Genomic DNA, 19,623 nt, shown 5'->3' with positions numbered 1-19,623 from the left:
TGCTGTGCCTAGCCGTGCCATTCTGCCGACGTATATCGTCATGCAGCGGTCCTTAAGTGGTTAAATAAGGCCATAAAATGGGTTTTCCACCAGGAACTGCGTCAGCACTTTTACACCTTATGTAAGCTCACAAGCAGCAAGTGCTCTGGTGCAATGAAGTGGACATACTTAGCTCCCAACTGTCCCTGATTTTGAGGGACTGTCCCTGATTTGGAACAAAGTCCCTCTGTCCTTCTTTCCTCCTCGTTTGTCCTTTATTTTGGTCTGATTTATATAATTGTTTATAAAATGCATTATTTATCTTTCATAAAGTGTTCCCCAGTGCTAAACTTTTCTTATAATTTCTAAATTGCTGCATTTTTGTAAATATTAAAAGCTAATATGAGGCCAGGTTCACACCGTACCCGCATGCTGGTTCACCAGTTCAGGTCCGATTTCAGACCGAATTTTGGGCTGAAATCGAACCTGAAACGCACTAAAAAAAGCATGCGTTTTTCCCGACACACCGCACCGGACCCGCTACGGAGATATGTGAACCGGCTCCATAGATGGCCAGTCACATTCTCCTGCAATGCGAATTGAATGCGGGGGAAACGCGCATTCAATTCGCATAGGTGTGAATCCGGCCTCAAGGAATAGTAGTGGTAAAAAAAAAAAGCACTTATGAGTTTAACTAATAATTTTTTTTGTATAATTCTCCTTTAAGGGGCGTGGCGGGCATGTGCCCTATGCTACATACATTTGCTAACAGGTGTCCCTCATTCCCATCCCAAAAAGTTGGGCGGTATGGACATATATCTGCTAAATGACTAGGCATCTAAATGGGCTTTCATGTCTGGGTATGGAAAGGTTTTGTAGTTCTGAAATGAAAGAGTTAAATCTCTTCATAGTTTTTGCTTTAAATTGTATATCTATATATATATATATATATATATATATGACAGCAGAGGACGAAAATTACCCTAAAAAATGTTCAAGTCATGAACCGCATGACATATATTATTACAGCATAACACCTGATTAAACATTAAGGCCCCGTTCACACCTGAGCAATTTTTTGCTTAAAGCTTGTAGCTCTAAAGTGCTCAAAAAGCCAAATTCCTATTCATTTCAATGGCCCCTTTTCACAGCTAAGCATTCTATCCAGGCCCGGATTTCCCACAAGGCCACCGAGGCCAGGCCTTGGGGCGGCAGGGCGCCTCGGGGCGGCAGCGGCATGGAGTCCCCTGCCGGCCAGATAAGGGCGGCAAGTTGCTTTCTGGAATCCGCTCGCTCCTTAAGTGATTGCGGCGATTTGTGCTGCTGTCCCCCCCCCCCCACATACCTCTCTCTACTGGCTCTGTCTTCGGGACTCCGTCCTTCCCCAGGCTGCCGAGTCTGTCTCCTGTGACTGTCCCTGCCACTGATGTACACAATGAGATGGGTGAGCTGTGACAGGAGTTCTAGCACAGTGCTAGGACTCATGTTTTGGAGGTGACAGGGTCAATAAAGAGAACCTGTCACCTCCAATTGCTATCACACAGGGAATTGTTTTCTCTTGTGTGATAACTTTATTGCCAAGTGAAAAAAAAAATGATAAAAAAATAAGAAATAATTAAATTATTAAAATAAAAAAGTAATTAAAAAGTAAACAATAAGAAAATCAATATTAAAAATAATAAGAAAATTATACAAAAATAAAAAAAGTAAACGACAAGCTACAAAATTAAAAACGATTACAACTAACTGTGTGCCATCCGGTTGCCATTCTCCGTTGATTTGGGGGGGGTGTTTCGGTTGGCGGAGAGGGGGGTGCATTGCGGGAACCTTGGGGCGGCAGGGAGAGCAAATCCGGCCCTGATTCTATCGCCTGAAGCAAAACGCCTGTTTCTCAAAAAAGTACATGAGCTTCTTTTTGGCAGATTACAACCGTTTTTTGCACCATAGACTTCAATAGAAACGCCTGACTTGAGCGTTTAACAAGCGCTTTCTGCTCAAATATCAGCTCTCCATCCCTAATTTCCTCTCCCTCTCATCCCCCTAGTGCTTTCTATTGGCTAAACAAAAAAGCCTGAAGCTGTAAAACGTTTGTAATACACTTCTAAAAATACTTGCAAAAAGCTGCAAAATGCTTTAAACAAAATGCCAGAAAAAAGCCAGTAAATCGCTATGCTCAGGTGTGAATGGAGCCTTATAATCACTGATATATTTGTCAAAATATTAGGGGGGACAACATTGAAAACTGAAGCAGACAGAATCGGCAGCAGCTGTGCCTACTGTATCAGCTTATGTCAGCCACTTGTGCAGTTAAGCAGTGAAAATGAACGATAGGAGCTGATTGGTTCCTATGCACAGCTGCTCCACAAATTCCCCTCTATGTATTTTCAGAATAGCTCCCAAATGTCCCTGATTTTAAGGGACTGTCACTGATTTGGAATAAAGTCCCCCTGACTCTCAATCCTTCTAATTTGTCCCTTATTTTGGTCTGATCTATATAGATGTATAAAAAATACACTTTTTATCTTTCAAAAAGTGTTTCCCAGTGCTAAACCTTTCATGCAATTTCTAATTGCTGCATTTGTAAATTTCAACAGTCAGGCTCCATGCACACTGAAGCTGATAAACTGTAGTTTATTGGCGTTTTGACTCTTTTTTTTAAAGCCCATAAACTTTTTTTTAAAGCCCATAAACTGTTAGCCTATGTGCCCATGCATGTTTTAGTGTTAATGAGCTTTGGAGTTTATTGGCTTTTTTCTGAACGCCTGAAATTTGCGTTTAAAGTGCATTTTTTTTTTTTCGGGGAAAAAAACGCTCATAAACGCTGGCGCCAGCGTTTTTTTTATCAATTAACCTCTTTACCACCAAGGACGTCCTCTACTTTGAGCGTTGATATCTCAATGATGCCTGCAGCTACAGGCATCATTCAGATATCCCCGTCTTCAGCCGCCGATTCTCTGCACCATAACGACATAACGATCAAAGCGGCCCCTCCCGCCGCCATCCGGTGCTTCTCCGGGCTCTCCCGTGCCATCGGGGGCCCGTAGAGCGTATCGGTCGGCGTCCGCTACAGAACCATGGAGATGACTGGTGACCAGATGGTCACAGTCATCTCTATTACCGTCGGAGGACCGAGTGCGACGTTATGACGTCACGCCCGGTACCCCGGAAGTAAACAAAGCCGCAATTGCGGCTGTCGGCATGTGATCGGTGATTATTTTTTCACCGATTTCGGAAATTCGAAATGTGAAAAATTGAAAAAAATCGAAGTTCGAAATTCGAAAATCGAAATTTTCGAAAATCGAAATTTTCGAAAATTGAAAAATTCGAAAATTGAAAAATTCGAAAATTGAAATTTCGAAAATTGAAAAATTCGAAAATTGAAAAAAAAATTCAAATTTCGAATTTTTCAATTTCCGAATTTTCGTATTTCCGAATTTTCGTATTTCCGAATTTTCGTATTTACGAATTTCTAAAATTCGAAATTGAAAAATTTCGAATTTTGAATTTTTCAATTTTCGAAAATTTAAAATTTAGAATTTTTCAATTTTCGAAAATTTAAAATTTCGTATTTCCGAATTTTCGTACTTCCGAATATTTTCGTATTTCCGAATTTTCGTATTTCGAAAAATTCGAAAATCGAAATTTCGAAAACTGAAAAATGCGAAAATTAAAAAATTCGAAAACTGAACAATTCGAAATACAAAACTTTGAAAATACGAAATTTCAAAAATTCGAAATTTCAAAAATTCGAAATTTCAAAAATTCGAAAATTGAAATTTTGAAAATTGAAAAATTCGCAATGTCAAGAGTCGAAATGTCTAAAATTGAAAAATTCGAAAATCGAAATTTCGAAAATTGAAAAATTCGAAAATTGAAAAATTCGAAATTGAAAAATTCGAAAATTGAAAACTGAAAAATTCGAAAATTAAAAATTTCGAAAATTGAAAATTTCGAAAATTGAAAAATTCGAAAATTGAAAAATTCGAAATGTAAAAAATGCGAAAATTGAAAAATGTGAAATTTCGAAAATTCAGAAATTTCCTAAAAAAAAATGTTTTTCCTTTCAAAAAACAAATGAAACGAAAAAAAAATGTTTCGGAAATTTCAGAATTTTCAAATTTCGAATTTTTCAATTTCCGAATTTTCGTATTTCCGAATTTTCGTATTTACGAATTTCTAAAATTCGAAATTGAAAAATTTGAAAATTGAAAAATTTAGAATTTTTCAAATTTCGAATTTTGAATTTTTCAATTTTCGAAAATTTAAAATTTCGTATTTCCGAATTTTCGTACTTCCGAATATTTTCGTATTTTTCGAAAAATTCGAAAATCGAAATTTCGAAAACTGAAAAATGCGAAAATGAAAAAATTCGAAAACTGAACAATTCGAAATACAAAACTTCGAAAATACGAAATTTAAAAAATTCGAAGTTTAAAAAATTCGAAAATCGAAATTTTGAAAATTGAAAAATTCGCAATGTCAAGAGTCGAAATGTCGAAAATTGAAAAATTCGAAATTTCGAAAATTAAAAAATTCGAAAATTTAAAAATTCGAAATTGAAAAATTCGAAAATTGAAAACTGAAAAATTCGAAAATTAAAAATTTCGAAAATTGAAAAATTCGAAAATTGAAAAATTCGAAAATTGAAAAATTCGAAAATTGAAAAATTCGAAATGTAAAACATTCGAAAAATGAAAAAATCGAAAATTGAAAAATTCGAAATGTAAAAAATGCGAAAATTGAAAAATGTGAAATTTCGAAAATTCAGAAATTTCCTAAAAAAAAATTTTTTTTCCTTTCAAAAAACAAATGAAACGAAAAAAAAATGTTTCGGAAATTTCAGAATTTTAGAAATTTCGCATTTTTCAATTTTCGAATTTTTGAGTTTCGAATTTTCGAGTTTCGAATTTTTCAATTTTCGAAATTTTTAATTTTCGAATTTTTCAGTTTTGAATTTCGAATTTTTCAATTTTCGAATTTTTCAATTTTCGAAATTTCGATTTTCGAATTTTTTAATTTTTGAATTTTTTAAATTTCGTATTTTCGAAGTTTTGTATTTCGAATTTTTCAGTTTTCGAATTTTTGAATTTTTCGCATTTTTCAGTTTTCGAAATTTCGATTTTCGAATTTTTCAATTTTCGAAATTTCGATTTTCAAATTTTTCAATTTTCGAAATTTCGAAATACGAAAATTCGGAAATACGAAAATATTCGGAAGTACGAAAATTCGGAAATACGACATTTCAAATTTTCGAAAATTGAAAAATTCGAAATTTCGAAAATTGAAAAATTCGAAAATTGAAAAATTCGACATTTTTCAATTTTCGAATTTTTCAATTTCGAATTTTCGAAATTCCTAAATACGAAAATTCGTTTTTTCCGTTTTTTACTTTTTCGGAAATCCGAAAATTTCCCGAATTTACGAAAAAAGCAAAAAAACAAAAACATTTTTTTTTTAGAAATGTACGAATTTCCAAAAGAAAAAAAAAAGAATGAAGCAAAAACGGGGAAATCCATTTTTTCGAATTTCCCGAATTAACGAATTTACGAAAAAATAAAAAAAAACGAAAATAACATAAACGAAAAAAACGAATTTTTTGGCAGTGCACATGTCTATTCTATAGGATCTGAGCCATAACACAAACAAGAGATTTGGACCTCTTCTGGAAGGAAATATTACTGACCAGGCCTCTATGAATTTTAATTCAATACCCCTGGACTATGGAATGTGTAGTTTTTACACAGAGCATTGTACATGACCACAACTAATATGCTCTGCTTGTTCCAAACAAATTGAACTGAGGAGTAGAGGGGGGGTTGGGAATGCACAGAGGATGCTACAAGGAGTCAGAAAAAGACACTAATAAACAATTGAATGAAAAATAGATTTAGGGCCATTAAGTAGTGAATGTGTATGGATTATTTTTGGGGAACAGGGTTATGATTTAGTGTTCCTGCAATCACACCAGGGGCGTCGGGAGGGAGTGGCTAGGGGGGGCTGAAGCCCTGATTGTGACCCCGAAAAGCCCAGAGTCTCATCCTGGCAGGTCTGCATTGTCAGCCCTGATTGAGCGGCGAGCATCGGGACCGATCTGATCCCGAGTGCCACCGATTGTGGGCGAATGTGGCCAAGTGCGGCCAGGTGCCATAGCAGGTCCCGCCTTCTGGAGCCTGTGCAACGCCTATGATGGATGTCCCACTGGTCCAATGCCAGGACCACGGGACATGTGACGTCCATCATAGGCGCTGCAGGCTCCAGAAGGCAGGAATTACAATGCGGATGCAGCGCCACATCCCGTTTTGGCACTCTGGTGGCTCTCCTCTCCTCCCCTCTTCCCCTCCTCTCCTCAGCTCTCCCCCCCAGGCTCCTCGGCTCTCCTCCCCTCCAGGCTCCTCAGCTCTCCTTCTCGGATCTCCTCTCCTCCTCGGACGACTGATGGAATGACTGACTGCCTGCAGTTACACCGCACACCAGGGCTGAGCTGAGGTAGGTCAGAGACAGTGTATGTAAATGTCAGTGTATGTAGGTCAGGGTATGTCAGGTAGGTCAGTGTACTGTAGGTAGGTCAGTGTATGTCAGGTAGGTCTGTGTATGTAGGTCAGTGTATGTCAGGTAGGTCAGTGTATGTAGGGTCAGTGTATGTAGGTCACTACCATCAGTGTATGTAGGTCGGGTAGGTCAGTGTATGTCAGGTAGGTCAGTATGTGTAGGTCAGTGTATGTAGGTCACTACCTTCAGTGTAGGTAGGTCAGTGTAGGTAGGTCACTACCATCAGTGTATGTAGGTCACTACCGTCAGTGTATGTAGGTCAGGTAGGTCAGTGTAGGTATGTCACTACCGTCAGTTTAGGTAGGTCACTAGCGTCAGTGTATGTAGGTCACTACCGTCAGTGTAGGTAGGTCAGTGTATGTAGGTCAGGTAGGTCAGTGTAGGTATGTCACTACCGTCAGTTTAGGTAGGTCACTAGCGTCAGTGTATGTAGGTCACTACCGTCAATGTATGTAGGTCACTACCGTCAGTGTATATAGGTGAGGTAGGTCACGGCCCAGCCAAAAAAAAGCCAGCATCACATACACTTGGACCCCTGGTCTTTTTGCCACCTAGCAATGCCCCTGGTTCGCACATACCCATTACACAAACAGTACTTCCTGTTTTCTTGTCTAGGCAATAATTATGTATATAACCTCTCTGCCACCTGGGAGTGCTACGTCACACATGCCCAAGGGGCAGTTTTACCAAGGGCTCATGCCGTTTGATGCTATGTATGCACAGATGGGATACTACACTTTTCCAGATTTTTAGGACCTGGCAGAGACCAGCGGCATGTCTGCACACACTGCGAGGATCTCCTGTCTGTCCCAAAAACCTAGCTGAGATTTGTGCACAAGCTGGATTTTTTAAAATGGCGTCGCACATAAATGGCAGTGGGAGGGTAATAATTTGGGGTAAAATCTGCTTTATGTGGCTTCTTTTACCAGGGTGGTGCCCTTTGGAGGTATTCCAACACTGCAGTTTTTTAATAGCAGCCAGCAAAGTTGATGAAGGGTAGACAGGATGGAAGTTGACTTTAGGACTGCTTCATTACACTAACCCAGAACATGGTCAAGGTCTGCTTTACACTGATAAAGTCATATAGGTATAAAACACAACTAAATAACCAGTTCCCCTGCAATGCCATTTCTTAACCCTCATTATTACACATAAAATAAGATATTGCAAGAACATGACTGCAAATTACTTGTTCATTTTCTATTTTAAATGTTGCTTTGTTGTTAATTATGTTCAAATGTGTAGCAGCAGAAGAAATACAATATAGAAATGTAACCATTTTTTTAAATTTTTGTGAAGAATAAAAGACATTTGAATGTGAACCAAAGAAGGAAGGGCTGAGTGGGAGACAGAGAAAGAAGACTAACATACTTTATGAAGTGATAATAACAGGGAAGACAGTATATATGTGGAAAAATCAAAATGCGTAAGAAAAGAAGAAACGCCTCATATTCACTCGTGCTTTAAAAAAAAAAAAAACATATAGTAAAACTGTACAATAAATACCGAAATGTAATGTGAAAAACTGTGGAAATACTGCGCTGTCTGGTGGATAAACAAAAAGCAAATACCGTATTTATCGCGGTATAACGCGCTCCCGCGTATACCACGCACCCCTAAAGTGGCCCCCAATCCTGTGGAAAAAAAGTTTTTTGTACTTACAGTTTTGGTGTCTTGCGCGGCGTCCATCGGCGGCCTCGTCGGGTCCGGCGTCCTTCTGCGGCTTCGGGTGTCCTCTTCGGCGGGTCCGGCGTCCTTCTGCAGCGGGTCCGGTGTCCTCTTCGGCAGGTCCGGTGTCCTCTTCGGCGGGTCCGGTGTCCTCTTCGGCGGGTCCGGTGTCCTCTTCGGCGGGTCCGGCGTCCTTCTGCGGCGTCCTCGCGGTGTCCTTGCGTCCTTCCCGCCACGAGTTTGAATACTGCGCCGGCATATACCGAGCGTGGTACACTCGTGAATCTTCGGGCAGGCTCGGCAACTGTCGCGCTGACGTCCTGTACGTACAGGACGTCAGTGCGAGAGGCGCCGAGACTGCCCGAAGATTCACGAGTGTACTGCGCTCGGTATATGCCGGCGCAGTATTCAAACTCGTGGCGGGAAAGCGGGTATCGGCGTATATCGCGCACCCACGATTTTGCCCTGATTTTCAGGGCAAAATAGTGCGCGGTATACGCCGATAAATACGGTATGCATGCAGCTTCAAATGTGAGACACACACAAATTGGACCAATGTAAAGAAAAATAAGCCGTGCAAATAGCGTATGAATTAAACAAAAAATCAACTAGCTTAAATAATTATGATCATTGAGCTGTTAATAGTTTGAGATCACTTAAAACGAATAGGTTGCCCTATTCGTAACACATATCGATAAATCCCAGTGAAAAAAAAGGTTGAAAAAAATGATTGCAAAAATCAATGTCCTATTTTCAAAGGAAGGACGCATCAGATGGTGGTTTGGTGGCTGAAAATACACTGCTCTCGTTCAAATAAAATGGTGACATTAAACCAAAAGAAACCATAGAACAGTGACAAGATAGAAAGGAGATCCTCCGCCTTCCAAACAAACTGCCTCTTACCGAAGGGGAAGATCCCAACCAGAGATCTTCTGTTGGCGTGTGGCTTTCTACTCAGCCTAGGGGTCTATGCAGCAGGATATCCGGTATCCGATTACTCTCCCACCGCTCACAGATGATCAATAGTGATTATAGCCAAGGTGAGGGAGGAAAAAAAGGCTGACATAGCGTAATCCAGTATAACAATTTAATAAAAAACTATTTAAAAAAAATTTGCATGGGAAAATATGGAGCCGGCCGGCAAACACAGCCCCGTTCACTCTGGAACACTGTATGTAGTGATGACGTCAGCACGCTGCTACCCTACGCCGTTTCGTTACAATTGACTTCATCCTGGGGCACGAGCGGCATGCTGACTCACCGCTATTTATATCTATTATACATAGATGGTGCCGCCCCCATCTGAGCTCCCAGCATCCCCGAAGCTGTAGTGGCCATCTTGGATGAGGGATAAGTTTTATGCTGATATGGGTAAAATACATTTTTGACATATCCTCCCATACCGTCCTTATGGCTAAAAAGTCAGTTTAATAACATAAAGAAAAATAATTACTCACATTTGACTGGAAGGATTTGTTATCTGCTAGATGGGATTTGAGAAACACGTTCATCTCTAGAGACATCCGATCGCATATCGGGGCATCTCAATAGCAGTGATCAGCAAATCAGCAGTATCATGCTTGGGTGTGTGTGTTTACTAACAGTAAGGTGGAGCTACGCTGTATTATCCAGATAATACCGAAATGTTCATGAAACACAATGGGAAGTTACTAAAATGTGTTTTCAACCATAGACACTAAACAGGGTCTAAGGCCGTGTTCCAGTGCATGAACATGTGAATGAGTGTGGCCTCAACCAGTGCCATTCCAGCCACGCCCCCCCTGACATGTTTCACCGTGCCCCCCGCCGGGGCCTGATCAGAGGAGTGCAAACATGTCAGGGGGTGCGTGGCACTGGCTGAGGCTACACTCATTTACATATTAATCATTGATCCTTCATTTCTCTGTTGATGCTTTTACACTCCTGAATAGTGCATAGGCGCCTGATCCCTTCACTGCAATCGGTGGGGAGATATTTGTCTCAGCTTAGAGCGGCACTGCAAGTTATACCTGGATCACTGTGAACATCGCTTTGCAGCAGTGTGATCAAAGCTTAAAAGGTAAAAAAAAAGGTAAAGCACAGCCAATGATATAAACCCAATTATTAAAAGCTGAACTCTAGGCAAAGAAACTTTCATTGCAATATATTTCTCAAATGCCACAAAAAAATAAAAATCTACTTTGTATGCACCAAATGCCTCTACAAACCCAGATAGTATGTTGTAAACGTAACAGTGACACCATCACTATACATAGACCAGAGCTGTGTGATGGGCCCAGCAGTCTCCCCCCCCCTCTACAAGACTGCCTGCAGAAAACTACAGAAGGGGGCGGAGACAAGACCAGTCACCCATCACAAGAAGAGAGAGCAGCAATGACCGGTCTGTATTACAGGAAGCTTATACATAGAGGCAGACTTTTACATTGGATTTCTGCACAGATTTGGAAGAACTATAGAAAGCGCACTAAGATTCAAGTAGAAACATATATGACAATTGTATTTGACAACATTTGCTTATCTTGGATCATCTTTAACAGTTAATATTTCTTAAGGTTAGAAGATCATATTGGAAAAATCTGAGTAAGGCAAAGAAAACACTGACTGCTGGCAACCACCTTAAAGAGGAGGGCGGCACAATAAGTACCTGAGGTACTAATGCTTTAGGTTGAGTACCAGAGGCTTAAGCCTAGTAGTACACATGGGCTGAATGTCGGGTGGTATAGGCTGGTTCAAAAAAAAACAGCTGACATTTGGCCCATGTGTACGGCAGAGAGCGCTGACTGGAGTGTTCTGGTGGGGGGCGTCTCTATATCAGGGCACAATAGAACAGCGGAGGAGATAGCTGTACTAACATTGGATTGTGGCTCCCATCTGAACTGTCAGGTTTTTTTTTCCACGGCTGGGTTGAACAAAAAAAAACTAGTAGTGTCTACAAGGTTTTATACAGTAAAGAACAGTCATGCAAACTGTAAAATCTTCTCTGAATCTTGGCAACAACCTGATGTTTATGGGGCACCAGCAGACACTGACAGCCCATGTTTGCCAGGGAGTATGTGATCAGACATGTTGAAAAGCTTTGTCTTTTGGAAAAGCTGGGGGCTCCCAATCCCTACTCCCGAGTGTAAACACGGAAAGCCATGCAATGTGTAAATTGGTGTTTAGAGGAGCACTGCTTGGCAGGTTCAATCACACCTACTCATCCAACTGGCCTTTTGTGGTGATTTTAAGGCCCAATTGATTATTTTACTCTGCACTGTAACCTTCTTTTTCAAAATCAATAAACCAGTGGTCTCAACATTGCAGCCCATGTGCCTTTCATCCAGCCCTTGGGGCACTATTCCTTCCACAGACATCAATGATGGGGTTGCCACCATTGACATCAACGATTTAGTGTTGCCATCCTAACAGACTGAAATTTACTGACACGACATGCGACACAGCAACGTTTCTACTGGAATTATTATTTTTTTTTTTAATAAAGGACTTTCCCAACCGTGTCTGTGTTTTTTTTTTTACAATTGTTACACTTTCTTTGCTAAATGGTAGAGGTACAATGTACCCCATTACCAATTCACATAGGGGGGGGGGTCGGGATGTGGGGGTCCCCTTTGTTAAAGGGGTCTTCCAGATTCCGATAAGCCCCCCGCCCGCAGACCCCCACAACCACCAGGCAAGGGTTGTGGGGATGAGGCCCTTGTCCCCATCAACATGGGGACATGGTGCTTTGAGGGGGCCACAGACCCCCAAAGCATCCTCCCAATGTTAAGGGCATGGGCCTGAAGGGTCTGGAATGGATATTTGGGGGGAACCCCACATCATTTATTTTTTATTTGACGCAGGGTTCCCCTTAATATCCATACCAGACCAGAAGGGCCTGGTAATTGAATTTGGGGGGACCCCCACGCATATTTGTTTTTAAGAATGACTTTCCTCTGTATTGCTGGGAGCCGACAATTCATTATAGCCATGAGGGATTTTAAATGACTTTATTCCTTCTGAAATTACATTTTGTGCAGGGACAGTTCTAAGCACAGGAAATGAGCGCTACTTTACAGGCATACTATACACCCCTCCCAGGTACGAAATTTAAAGGAATATTTCAATTGTATTGTTTCACCTTAAGCATTATTAAAATCACTGCTCCCGAAAAAACTGATGTTTTTGAAACTTTTTTTGCATTGATACATGTCCCCTGGGGCAGGAACCGGGTCCCCATACACTTTTTAGGACAATAACTTGCATATCAGCCTTTACCACTTCCCACCCGGCCGACGAGTTTTTATGGCCACAATGTGGCTCCAAAATGCCCGGAGGCTGTCTATATACGGCCTCCAGCCGTGTCTTTTAGGTGCCGATGCGTGTGCCTGCCAGCTGCGATGTTCGCCAGGCACCCGCGATCGGCAGTCACAGAGACAGGGACATGGATCTCTGTGTGTAAACACAGAGATCCACGTCCTGTCAGGGAGAGGAGACCGATGGTGTGTCCCTTGTATATAGGGATAACCATCGGTCACCTCCCCCAGTCAGTCCCCTCCCCCCACAGTAAGAATCACCTAGCAGGGCGCACATTAACCCCTTCCTCGCCCCCTAGTGTTAACCTCTTCCCTGCCAGTCACATTTATACAGTAATCAGTGTATATTTATAGCACTGTTCGCTGTATAAATGTGAATGGTCCCAAAAATGTGTCAAAAGTGTCCGATTTGCAGTCCTGACAAAAATCACAGATCGCCACCATTACTAGTAAAAAAAAAAATAATTAAAAAAAAATAAAAAAATAAAAATGTCATAATTCTATCCCCTATTTTGTAGGCGCTATAACGTTTGCGCAAACCAATCACTATACGCTTATTGCGATTTTTATTTTTACCAAAAATATGTAGAAGAATACGTATTGGCCTAAACTGAGAAAAAAAATTTTTTTTTATTGAATATTTATTATAGCAAAAAGTAAAAAATGTTGTTTTTTTTCAAAATTGTCGCTCTATTTTTGTTTATATCGCAAAAAATAAAAACCGCAGAGATGATCAAATACCACCAAAAGAAAGCTCTATTTCTGGGAAAAAAAGGACGTAAATTTTGTTTGGGAGCCACGTCGCACGACCGCGCAATTGTCATTCAAAGCATGACAGTGCTGAAAGCTGAAATTTCGCCTGGGCAGGAAGGGGGTATATGTGCCCAGTAAGCAAGTGGTTAAAATTAGCACTTTAGATTTCAAACGTTCGAGTGCCATAGACTTTAACAGGGTTGTAAAGTTCACACAAACTTTTGGTCTGTTCGCAGGTTCTGGTGCAAACCGAACGGGGGGGGAGGGGGGGGGTTTGGCTCATCCCTATTAATGACAAATAAATTACTGTCTAACCCAGTTCTACCCTATTCATATAATGACTTTTTTTTATTTTACCTGTTAATAAAGTTAGTAGATATAGAAGCTGATGCTGAAAAATTCGAATTCTCATGCTCACCCGTCTCATTTAAAAATATTTCCAATTATAATAATAAAATATTATAGCCTGTTAGGGTCCTATGTAAACAAGATCTCCCCTCTTTATGCTTACCCGAGTGGGAATGCACTGACATGAAACTCTTTAAAACCCATGGTGTATTGTAATTCTGGAGTGATTACATTCCAAACCATACAGTAAGTCAGGTATGTCCAAAGTCCAATTGCGGCCCTCGTTCCGGTTTCGGACGGCCCACCTGGTCATTTTGACATGTATATCTTTTGTGGCCCCCAACGAATCCCGGGGGCCACAAAAGATGTACATGCTGGCTGGATTTGGAGGGGACAGGGAGGAGCCAGGACGAGTGCCGTACCGGAGTATTTCCTGTTTACACGGCGACCTCTGTAAAAGGAAGTCCCGTCTCCTGCGCTGCCATTGGACGACTGTTCTGTCATCACAGGAGGTGGGACTTTCTATTAAAGAGGCCACCGATAAAACAGGAGTTTCTCCTGTATGTCGGTTGGGGCTCGTCCCACCCCCTCCCTGTCTCCTCCAAGGCTGCAGATATGCACGAATCAGGCTGCAATGGCGGCAAAGGTGAGTCTGCATTCAGGACAACTGGGGGTGCTGCATTTATGGCACTTGTGAGGCTGCATTTACGGCACTTGTGAGGCTGCACTGATGGGCACTGACCCTTATTTTGCTTCACAGTTCTTTATTTAAAATATACGATTTTTTTCCTGAATATTCCCTCTTAAAGTGAAGGTGCGGGTTATACTCCGATTAATACGGTATATCCAAATAATACGCCCGAGCTCATCTCTTTACTCACACACAGCCGCAAAGGCAGGAGAATTCTTGTTGGGCAGTGTATTAGTGCTCGGAGGAACACACTTAGACCGAATTTTAATGGTTCACAGAATGTCAGGCAAAATGGTCGGCCCTCATGCATGTTCACTTCATCAAATCTGGCCCTCTTTGAAAAAAGTTTGGACACCCCTGCAGTAAGTGGTATGACAAAGAGAAAAGATAATGACAGTTTTTTTTAAAGGTGGTCTTGCTCTAACTTACTATCCTGCAGGGGCGGACTGACAACTCATGGGGCCACCGGGCAATAGAAGAGTATGGGGCCCCTCTGGCTTACAGATGGCCACCACGCCAGGAGGCAGTGCAGAGGCGGGCAGCTAAAATCTTGGGATATTCACATTAAAAGCATGTCATTTTCGGACATATCAGGGACAGATCTAAAAAAAACACAGATTTTTACATACTGTCCCTGGTTTTACTGAGCCTGGCAACCCGGATGGGGCCCCCTAGTGGCATGGGGCCCTCGGGCAGTGCCCGAGTGACTCAATGGTCAGTCCGCCCCTGCTATCCTGCTTTATTTTATTCAACGTCATCATATAAAGTGTACAGTCTGGGGGTTCAGAGGATCACCTTAACTAGCAGAGCCAGCAAGGTAAGCAGAGAGATGACAGGTTGACCTTAAAGGGGTTGCAAAGAGAATTTTTTTTATTTTTTTTAAATAACAAACATGTTATACTTACCTCCACTGTGCAGCTCGTTTTGGCCCTGATCTACGTCTTCTGGGGTCCCTCTGCGCCTGTCTCTGGTCCTGCCCGCAAGAACTTTCCCCTTCATGCGAGCGAGCTTGCATGGTGGTAAGTTCTTGCGGGCGTGCTCCCGTGATACAGCCGGCGGCTATAGCCGCTCACTGTATCACTCGGGCCTACCCCCCCTGGCTGCGCTGCTTTCAATCCATCCACTCTAGCCAATCAACGACCAGGCTGAGCGCTGAAGAGGACATCGGGGGCGAGCGCCGCAGGTGAATGTGCTCAGGTAAGTAAAACTAGGGGGCTGGGGGGGGCGGTATTGTCGGATGGTTTTTCACGTTAAAAGAGTTGTAAAAGAAAAAGTTTTTTCACCTTAATGCATTCTATACATTAAGGTGAAAAAACTTCAGAGTGTACCGCCCCCCGGCCCCCCATTATACTTACCTGACCCCCTCAAAAGTCCTGCGCTCAGTCCCAAGATCCTCTTCACCGATCAGCCTGACCGCTGATTGGCTAGAGCGGATGGATTGAAAGCAGCGCAGCCATTGGCTGGAGCTGTTGTCAATCACATCCAGTGACGCAGCGCGCCGAGGGGCGGGGCCGAGTGATACAGCGAGCGGCTATGGCCACTCACTGTATCACGGGAGCGCGCCCGCAAGGACTACACACAATGCGAGCTCTCTCGCATGAATGTGTGTAGTTCTTGCTGGGAGGACCAGAGAAAGCCGCCGAGGGACCCCAGAAGACGTGGATCGGGGCCACTCTGTGCAAAACGAGCTGCACAGTGGAGGTAAGTATAACATGTTTGTTATTTAAAAGAAAAAACAAATTTGTTTACAACCCCTTTAATGCATAGGATGCATTAAGGTGAAAAAACATATACCTTTAGTGTCCCTTTAAAAGTGGCCAAGCTCTAATATTCTTGCAGCCACTTATCAGTGCTCATCAGTGCAACCTTTTAGTGCCACCTCTCAGTGCCCATCAGTGCCACCTATCAGTGCCATGCATCAGTGCAGCCTCATCAGTACCGCCTGATCAGTGCCCATCAGTAGTGCCTATCAGTGCAGCATATCAGTGCCCATCAGTGCAGCCTCATCAACACACATCAGTGAAGGAAAAAAAATTACCTGTTTGCAAAAAGTTATAACAAACTATGAAAAAATATATATTTTTCAACATTTTCGGGGGGGGGGGGGGGGTGTTTTAGCAAAAAAAATCAAACTAAAACAGAGTGGTTATTAAATACCACCAAAATAAAGCTCTATTTGTGTATTATATAAATATAAATATATATATATATATATATATATATATATATATATATATATATATATATATATATATATATATAAAAACTTTTTTTATGGGTACAGTGTTGCACAACTGCCCAGTTGCCATTCAAAATGTGACAGCCCTAAAAGCTGAAAATTAGCCTGGGCAGGAGGGGGGTTAAAGTGTATTTTTCCAAAACAAAATGTGTTTGCAAAATAGCTGCATAAATACCGGGACATAAAAAATTGCAATGATCGCCATTTTATTCCTTAAGGTCTCTGCTAAAAATAAATAAATAAAAGAAGTATACTATTTGGGGGTTTTAAGTAATTTTCTAGTAAAAAGAATACCGATTTAAAGTTATAAACAAAAAGTGTCATTAAAAGCTTGGTCTTGAAGTTTAATAATAAACAGAGGATAGAAAGCATAGGTTATGGCAATGCCCCGATGTGACTGTCACATACCCCCATAGATAGGACTTACCGAAGAGAGAGTTGCAGAATCCGTACCACGTACAGCCCCGCGGTCCTATGAGCCACCGTCCGGACACATTGGCGGCGAAGCTGAGCGGAGTACCGAACACACACACCAGCAGATCACTGACACTGATATTCAGAAGGATCATATTGATTGGGGTCCGGACCGCTTGAAACTTGATGAAGATGAGGAGCACCAGAGAGTTATAGAGAGAGCCTTGTACCAGGATACAGCCCAGGAACACCGCCACCACACTGTGAGCGCTCCTACTCAGCCCCGCGGGGGGAGTCCCTCCTAGGCTGACATTCCACACTCCGCTGTCATTGTACATCTCTAGCACCATCCGCACCATCTCCGCTCTTCACCTCCAGATCTCCTGTCCGGGCACCGCACTGCCAGCCATCACATGGACTACACATTATATATAGAGGACTGAGGAGGGATGCTGGAGACACCGAGCAATCCCCCCCTCTCCCCCTTCTACCAAGGTCTGCCTATAGAAGCACATGACTCCGGAGAGGAGGGAGGGGGGTGTACTGCAGAGACAGGGTCATCTATAGGAACATCTGCACAAACAATCATGATTGCTTCTCCCTCCTAGGATCTTGTCACAACTTGTCACAGATGCTGCAGGAAATGTCATTACCTGGGAAAATGACAGCTCGCTTGCTGTATGTGTTACTGGAACACCTGCTGTATACCTGATAAAATGCACCCTGCATCCAGTTCATGTTGTTTTTCTATTGTCGGTGAATGGTGGCTTCGTTTGTTGTTGTGTAGTTTGCTGTGTTTGTAGCCTTTGAGAAAAAGTTTTGATTTCTGAATGTATTGTAATAATGTGTTCATTTCCCTTACAGAAAAGAATGTAAAGGTGAACTAACACCAGAAATAATGTAAAGGTGAACTAACACCGGAAATAATGTAAAGGTGAACTAACACCGGAAATAATGTAAAGGTGAACTAACACCAGAAATAATGTAAAGGTGAACTAACACCAGAAATGTAAAGGTGAACTAACACCAGAGATAATGTAAAGGTGAACTAATGCCAGAAATAATGTAAAGGTGAACTAACACCAGAAATAATGTAAAGGTGAACTAACACCAGAAATAATGTAAAGGTGAACTAACGCCAGAAATAATGTAAAGGTGAACTAACACCAGAAATAATGTAAAGGTGAACTAACACCAGAAATAATGTAAAGGTGAAATAACACCGGAAATAATGTAAAGGTGAACTAACACCAGAAATAATGTAAAGGTGAACTAACACCAGAAATAATGTAAAGGTGAACTAACACCGGAAATAATGTAAAGGTGAACTAACGCCAGAAATAATGTAAAGGTGAACTAACACCAGAAATAATGTAAAGGTGAGCTAACACCAGAAATAATGTAAAGGTGAACTAACACCAGAAATAATGTAAGGGTGAACTAACGCCGGAAATAATGTAAAGGTGAACTAACACCGGAAATAATGTAAAGGTGAACTAACACCGGAAATAATGTGAAGGTGAACTAACACCAGAAATAATGTAAAGGTGAACTAACACCAGAAATAATGTAAAGGTGAACTAACACCAGAGATAATGTAAAGGTGAACTAACGCCAGAAATAATGTAAAGGTGAACTAACACCAGAGATAATGTAAAGGTGAACTAACGCCAGAAATAATGTAAAGGTGAACTAACACCAGAAATAATGTAAAGGTGAACTAACACCAGAAATAATGTAAAGGTGAACTAACGCCAGAAATAATGTAAAGGTGAACTAACACCAGAAATAATGTAAAGGTGAACTAACACCAGAAATAATGTAAAGGTGAACTAACACCAGAAATAATGTAAGGGTGAACTAACACCGGAAATAATGTAAAGGTGAACTAACACCGGAAATAATGTGAAGGTGAACTAACACCAGAAATAATGTAAAGGTGAACTAACACCAGAAATAATGTAAAGGTGAACTAACACCGGAAATAATGTGAAGGTGAACTAACACCGGAAATAATGTGAAGGTGAACTAACACCGGAAATAATGTAAAGGTGAACTAACACCAGAAATAATGTAAAGGTGAACTAACACCAGAAATGTAAAGGTGAACTAACACCAGAGATAATGTAAAGGTGAACTAACGCCAGAAATAATGTAAAGGTGAACTAACACCAGAAATAATGTAAAGGTGAACTAACACCAGAAATAATGTAAAGGTGAACTAACACCAGAAATGTAAAGGTGAACTAACACCAGAAATAATGTAAAGGTGAACTAACACCAAAAATAATGTAAGGGTGAACTAACACCGGAAATAATTCTTTAAAAAAAATTCTGTAAAGGTGGACTAGCACTCTAAAATAAGAACTAAGCATCACTGTACACATTGCGATCTGGCAATCTCCATACAATCAACTTAAGGTTTACCAAACTACGTCATAGGAGGTCCTGCCTAATCTATTAAAACAAGGCACATTCACTACATGAAGGCACATTCACTACATCAATTCTAGTAGATCCAAAGCTGGCCATACACTGTGCAATCTGAGGGTACAGTGTCCTTTAGATTTATCCTAAACAGTTGAGAGTGGATCTAAAGGAGATTGTACATTCAGATTGTATAGTGTAGGTCACCTTTAGGGTGGTCATATACACTACAATGTGATTGTACATTCTCTATACTATCCCCC

At 41.3% G+C, this 19,623-nt stretch overlaps 1 protein-coding gene across 1 annotated transcript in view; it reads right to left on the bottom strand.

Annotated features, from left to right (window-relative positions):
- LOC120913645 (pinopsin-like) overlaps positions 1-17,472 on the bottom strand; it is a 43,760-nt gene extending 26,288 nt beyond the window's left edge. Inside the window, exon 1 of the mRNA XM_040323757.1 lies at positions 16,947-17,472. Within this exon, the coding sequence (XP_040179691.1) occupies positions 16,947-17,292 (346 nt within the window). The 5' untranslated portion in view covers positions 17,293-17,472. The remainder of the gene's footprint in view (positions 1-16,946) is intronic.
- Between the last annotated feature and the right edge of the window lie 2,151 nt (positions 17,473-19,623).

This window comes from Rana temporaria, chromosome 9 (genome assembly GCF_905171775.1).
Source record: "Rana temporaria chromosome 9, aRanTem1.1, whole genome shotgun sequence".
Taxonomy (NCBI): domain Eukaryota; kingdom Metazoa; phylum Chordata; class Amphibia; order Anura; family Ranidae; genus Rana; species Rana temporaria.
The sequence above is the reverse complement of the archived record's forward strand: the minus strand, read 5'-3'. Positions and strand labels throughout refer to the sequence as shown.